This window comes from Scylla paramamosain, chromosome 15 (genome assembly GCF_035594125.1).
Source record: "Scylla paramamosain isolate STU-SP2022 chromosome 15, ASM3559412v1, whole genome shotgun sequence".
NCBI lineage: Eukaryota > Metazoa > Arthropoda > Malacostraca > Decapoda > Portunidae > Scylla > Scylla paramamosain.
In genome coordinates this window covers 9,721,319-9,728,511 of record NC_087165.1, presented here as the reverse complement: position 1 = coordinate 9,728,511, position 7,193 = coordinate 9,721,319, and the positions used below count along the sequence as shown (strand labels likewise).

Below are 7,193 nucleotides of genomic sequence, written 5' to 3'. Positions count from 1 at the left end.
AATTAAATGAGTACCTTTATAGAAATTGGTGCAAGCATTACAGTTAGATAGGTCATGCTTAATACAATGTTTGGTTTTTCCATGCAGCATAGTTTCATGAATACTAGGCTTATAAAAGTGAAAGATGCATTGCTAATGATGAAAAGATACATATATTAAATTGCTACCAGCTACTGAAATGAACAAGTTGAACTAGACATTACTCACATTGACTTTCATCGTGGTCATAGAGTTCAAGTAAGGTTTCCATATACAGAGGAACTGCTTTTCTTTTTTTGAGAATGGCAATTATTGGGAGCCTATATTTCTCCAGCCCTTTCAAAACTGCTACTCTTGGGTCTGGTTCATCCGCTTGTGGTTCTAATCTCAGGAACTCCTTGATTATCTGTAAAGATATAAGCATCAAATAATTATAAGTGAAGGTTACAGAGATGAGCATCTGCAATAACTGTACTTAGTTATGAGTGCTTATCTCCCGTCACTGAGGCCTTTGAGCCTGAGAGGGAGAATGGAAGTACCGGTAGTTAAATATCAATTACCTACTATAAAATATAAATAGCTATATACATTATAGCTCTACAAATAAAGTTGACAATTTGTAACAATATGTAGCAAAATCCATAAAGTGTACATATATACACACTTACACCATCAAAAGTCTGAATCCATGGGTACAAGTTCAGGATTTCTGCTACAAGAATGTTCCCATTGATTATTTTTTTGCATCTCTCAGAGAGTGTCAACTGCATGAGGCGTTCAGCCTGAGGAAAATCATTAAAGTAAAATTAGTTTTCATAAGTTGACTGTCCCACCAGCCTCCCTCTCTCCCTCATATATATATATATATATATATATATATATATATATATATATATATATATATATATATATATATATATATATATATATATATATATATATATATATATATATATATATATATATATATATATATATATATATATATATATATATATATATATATATATATATATATATATATATATATATACGAGCATCATTTTTCAGTGGCTATCCACCAGTACCATTGAAATTGCTTACATAAGAGCAGGTGTTTTTATACAACACCAGTAAAGAAGTCTCTGAAATATAAAAAAGATAAATCAAGCGTACAAATATCACATACCTTATCTAACTCGGGATCTTTCTTCATCCTTTTATTATATTATTATTATTATTATTATTATTATTATTATTATTATTATTATTGTTGATCTTCTTAACAATCACCTAATTGTGCTTTTGTCCCAGTGAAATTGGCATATATATATATATATATATATATATATATATATATATATATATATATATATATATATATATATATATATATATATATATATATATATATATATATATATATATATATATATACGAGCATCATTTTTCAGTGGCTATCCACCAGTACCATTGAAATTGCTTACATAAGAGCAGGTGTTTTTAAACAACACCAGTAAAGAAGTCTCTGAAATATAAAAAAGATAAATCAAGCGTACAAATATCACATACCTTATCTAACTCGGGATCTTTCTTCATCCAGTGTAGAGCAAGCCACTGTCTATGTCTCTCTAATGACTCATCATCTTCTGAATGAAGCCTTGGTGGAAGGTTAGCCTTTACTCCATACATCAGTGGACATGTAGTCTCTTTTGGCGCTATGCAAGGGATCTTCTTTTTCCTTGACGTCACCTCAGTCACTGAGGAATCCTGCCTCTTTCTTGAATTCTGAAACTTGCACTGGATGCGCAATTTCCATTGCAGCTGCATTTCATGCTCCTCGAGATCACTGTTTCTCAGGATGGCAGGAAATGATGTCAAAACAGCATTTGCCATATTCATATACTGTTCTGATGTTGGATAGCTGAAATATGATAATGATAATAATAATAACAATAATAATAACAATAATAATAATAATAATAATAATAATAATAATAATAATAATAATAACATTATTAATAATAATGTCACAATACCTTGATATGTAATAATGATGATAACAATAATAATGATAATATCAATCTAGCTAACTATATAGATGGCTTAACTCCTTTTATTATATTATTATTATTATTATTATTATTATTATTGTTGATCTTCTTAACAATCACCTAATTGTGCTTTTGTCCCAGTGAAATTGGCAGATAATGGGTACACTATCTGAATAGTACACTCAAAGGTGGTTTCACACCTATCATTAAAAAGAGTATTTATCACCATTTCAATTTCTTCTATTTTATTTCAAACACTCGTCCAACATCCGTGAAAATTTTTAAAATACCAGTGAAGACGATATTCCATTTCACGGAACAGAGACGTAACAATCACTTCAGTCAAAACACGGTACTTCGCCGGACGTGTGTAAATGCTTCTGCCGAATTCCAAAATGATGAATTTTTTTTTTTTACTGACACTGAAGCACTGAACAGCACGGAACGAATACGGCACTGATGTGTGTGAAGCGACCTTAACCCGTATCCCTCTGGAGGCATATTCCCGAAGTCTGGTAATGTTTCGGCCCATTTACTCTTGTAGCAGTTAGGTTAGGTTAGATTAAGTTATGTACGGGTAATTTTGTGCGAAAATCTTAATGAGACTATTTTAGAGAGAATCCTACAGTTAGTTTTGGAGCTACAGCCTAGTGTCCATACAGGCTGGCAGACGACTCCTTCCAGACTTCAGGAATATGCATTCTGGCCCTTCACAAGAACTAACATCAGATCCCGGTATGAACACAGGCAGTGCATCCCATGTTCTTTTGTCCCTCTTCTCATTGCCTTCCCATTATATATATATATATATATATATATATATATATATATATATATATATATATATATATATATATATATATAACACTCAACATCCCTACATGCAACAAAACTTACCAAAACACACTCAAAATACACTCAAAACATCCAAAACACAACCAAAACACGTCACAACACCCCAAAATACCCACTACACTCACCTAAACACAACCAAATATTGAATATTCACTCAAAACACCCCGTAACATCTAAAAACATCCAAATAACCCACCCCAACCACGCTAAATTTATCCAAAACACACTCAAAGCACCCCAATATACCTAAAACTCATCCAAACACACTCAAAAGATTTAAAACACCCAAAATACACTACAACACCCCAAAACTCATCAAACACACCCAAAACACATCAAAACATCCAAAACACACTTAAAGCACCACTCAACACCACAAACACGCCACAAACACACCCTTAAAGACCCAAAACTACTTGCACACAATCAAATACACCTCAAAAGACCCGACACACACACCCAAACTCACCAAAACACTTAAAACAGAAAATAAACCCAAAACTAACTCACTACACCTCAATATACCCCCAAACACACCCATAACACACAAAAACATCCCACAATATACTCAAAACACCCCACACGACTCAAACCACTTACAATATAACTAAAAACATCCTAAACCACATTTCAAACACCCAAAATTCACCCAAAACACAATGATAACAGCAAATATACACCCAAAACACAATTAAACACCACCAAAACACACTCTAAACACCCCACAACATTCCTACATACATCCTGAACACGTAAAACACCCAAAACACACCAAATATTACAGAGAACTGCAGCGCAGCAAGGGAAACTAAACTAAATATTGTTTACCTGTTTTGCCTCCTCCTCCATTTCTTTTTATTTCTTCCTTCTCCTCTTTCATTTCTCTTATTTTCTTCCTTCTACTACAACTACAACTATCTACACGCCTGACTTTAGAAACAGCTGGAAACATTTGGAAAACACTGGAAATTACGGTAAATATTGAGGAGACACTGGAGCAGACGGAGTCCCGAATCCTTGATGACGTCACAGGCGAGGTGCCGGCGCCCCGCTGCCATACGTACGTAACGTACTTCATTTTGAAATTGACCCATAGAAAAAATGAAGCTAGGCTCGAATGCATTATATATTCTGACTTGACAATTACTTTAATTAATATTCACAATATCAAAACACCTCCAGTCTCAGTAGTTATAAAGAAATATTATGTGAAATATGGAAAAAGTGTTGGAAATTTTGACACCATTAAAAACACTGAAAAGTCCACCTATTCCACTTTACACTGGTAAAAAAACATTTTAAAAAATCTGAACTATTTTTTAAAATAATGCACACTTAGTTACAAGCTATAATAAAAAAATAAAGAAGCTAAAAAATGACAAAATCACCACTTTCAACGGGACAATAAGCCTATTCAAATTCCACATACTTAACTCAACAGGAACGCAACATACTTTAAAAATCATAAACGATTTTTTGAAGCAATAAAATCTTCATTAAAGCCTCAAATAAAAAAGCAAAAAACCAGGCTGGGTAAATTTCACCGTACAAACTGCCCCTTATTTATATAAAAAACAACACCAAATTCAGCACATTTACTTAACTGAAGCAAGAAAAACACTTCAAAAGCAACGAAATATTTTTAGAAACCATAAAATCTTACTATACAAGCCAAATAAATTAATTCAGAAAAATAAAAAAAAATATTGGAACCAACAAGCCGGAACAGGTGCCAGTCCATCATAGCGGCCCTCGGCGGCGACCTCAGTGGGGGAGCCGGCGGCCATGTTGCCTTATTTATTCCTATATAATACCAAAACCAGGCAATGACGGATATATCTGACCAGCGGATATGATGGCTAGACATGTGGATCCATCTTGTGATATGTTAGGCCTACAATAAGTGAGAGACGAGGCAAATAATGGCTAATAACACGGCTGACGGCTTGTTTACATATTGGCGAACATTAAATATTTAAATAAATTTCCAACTCTTTCCAGACTCAGACGTAAACAAAACCTAAATATAAATAATTAACCCCTAAAAAACTAAATAACGAATAATGAATCCTAAATAAACGAATACAAGACACTACAGGGAGGATTAGAGTGTTGTGAAGGCAGTAAGGCTGACTGAGGAGAGACTGGCCCCGCTGGACTCACCTTACGTACTCGTGCCTCTCTGGTGATGCTTGACGGTGCTTGGTGCAGGAAGAAGGTGTCGGGAAGACGGAAACACTGGTTAATAGAGCGTGTGGGGCAAGACTGACCAGTGCTGACCAAAACACTGCAGCCAGCCAGCCGCTCGCAGTGGTAACTCCCCAGCAGCGCCACCTGTCACTGATCCAACACCCACCCCCGCGCACACACACACACACACACACACACACAAAAGTTGACATGTTATCAAATAATATGTCAAATAATATAAATATCCTCACTTCCTGACTCTCCTTTCCCCACTCCACCCCAAATAAGTGATTATGAACGCAATCTTCACTCAGTGCGGCACCGTGTCACCGCAGCAAACACAAACCAGGGCAGAATAGGCTCAACTGAAATGCTCATACTCTCTCTCTCTCTCTCTCTCTCTCTCTCTCTCTCTCTCTCTCTCTCTCTCTCCTCACGACTGTTTTTCAAAGCTATAAAGATGATTATCAGGGTTTTCAATGGTGTATCTCCTGTTATTAATGTAGAAATGTTGTTAAATTAAATTAAATGAATAATACTGATGGGATTCTTTGGGTTGACTGACCCACTATGACACTTTATCGAGTGGTTAATCTAGAAAAAAAAAGAAAAGGCACTTGAAATTCTGGTATGGCATATACACTTATACTCCGTTACTTAACACTACGAATACACAAGAAAATAATTACTTTTATAACTCCTCAAGAGTACCATTGATTCTGGGCACCGTTATATCCCTAAATAGCGTCACAGCCTTCATCCATCACTTCTCTACGGCAATAATATTGCCCACAACACATTCACAGTAGACTATATTTGACTAAAGAAACATTACATGGCTAACACTTTCCCAAGACTCTGTGGCCTGTCTCCACGTGGGACCAACACCAGCAATTTTATCTGTTGCCAGAGGGAAGGGAGACGCCATTCTGTTGCCAGAGGGAAGGGAGACGCCATTCTGTCAACACGTACAGTCACTATAATTATCTTCACTAGAGACATGAATAATAAACATGAACACAGTAATATTCACTTCTAAATAAAAGAAAAATCAAATATTTCAGAGCTACGAGACCCACCTGTTGCCAGAGGGAAGGGAGACGCCATTCTGTGCTCTCTCCCTCAACACCCACAGGCCTCTGAAGTTATTGGAACCTTAGCTAGTTCTCTCTCTCTCTTCTTTCACAAATAATTTTACTGAACCGTGAGTTTAAATAAAAATGCAGGAATAATTGGCTAGCAAGGTGAGCATATAGGCTGGACATTAGTTGAAGTTAATAATTGAATTCTAAATTACTAACATATTTTATAAGCTAGGGAATGACACCTTATGAGTTACTGGTAGGCTGACGCAACATGATGTAATCCTATTATTCGTATTACCACTGATTAGAGAAAACCACAGTTGAAATAAGTAAGACTATTTATAATAAATGTTTCAAGACTTTTAAATCACTCCCACGAATACACGCCTTATAAATATACTTTTTCATATAATCACTAAACCTTTAATTACCGCTATTATCCTCCTCTTCACCGCAAGCTACAAAAGAAAACAATTATTGGGGAGACTCAAAGAAACACAGAAATAATAAAAAGGAACGTTACATGTGTGTGGGTGAGAGAAGTTAGCTCAGGTTAGGATAGATGGACACACACACACACACACCAATATCTCTAAGGTGGGAAAAGCCATGGTCACTTTCCCCGACGCAGTCCACACAACGCCCCCGATGCTCTCAGTGCGGCTTGGTAATATCAGGATTGGAGTTTGGAGGGGGAGAGGGGGACAGATTAGGCTGAGCGAGGAAAAATAAAATAGAAATAGTAATAAATAAAAAGAAATGGCGGAATGAACATAAATTAATGGTGGTGCATTCTGAAAAAAAAAAAAAGTAGCAGTAACTAAGAGAACAGAAGAAAAGTAATAAAAAAAATAAAAATTCAAGATTATTCAAAATTGGGGTCTGACAAGGCCCATATATATATATATATATATATATATATATATATATATATATATATATATATATATATATATATATATATATATATATATATATATATATATATATATATATATATAAAGGATGATAGGGGAAAAAGATAAAAGGAAGGAAGGAACAAAGATTTGTC

At 34.9% G+C, this 7,193-nt stretch overlaps 1 protein-coding gene across 9 annotated transcripts in view; it reads right to left on the bottom strand.

Moving 5' to 3' along the window:
* The window catches only part of LOC135107387 (uncharacterized), a 12,706-nt gene extending 5,933 nt beyond the window's left edge, over window positions 1–6,773 (bottom strand). Inside the window, exons 1-5 of one of the 9 annotated variants that reach the window (XM_064017182.1) lie at window positions 6,137–6,764; window positions 5,031–6,015; window positions 1,531–1,882; window positions 648–761; window positions 208–385 (exon numbers count right to left, since the gene is read on the bottom strand). In XM_064017182.1, the coding sequence (XP_063873252.1) occupies window positions 208–385; window positions 648–761; window positions 1,531–1,882; window positions 5,031–5,269 (883 nt within the window). In that variant the 5' untranslated portion in view covers window positions 5,270–6,015; window positions 6,137–6,764. The other 8 variants (XR_010271750.1, XR_010271751.1, XM_064017186.1 and 5 more) reach the window with 8 other exon arrangements.
* Window positions 6,774–7,193: the final 420 nt, after the last annotated feature.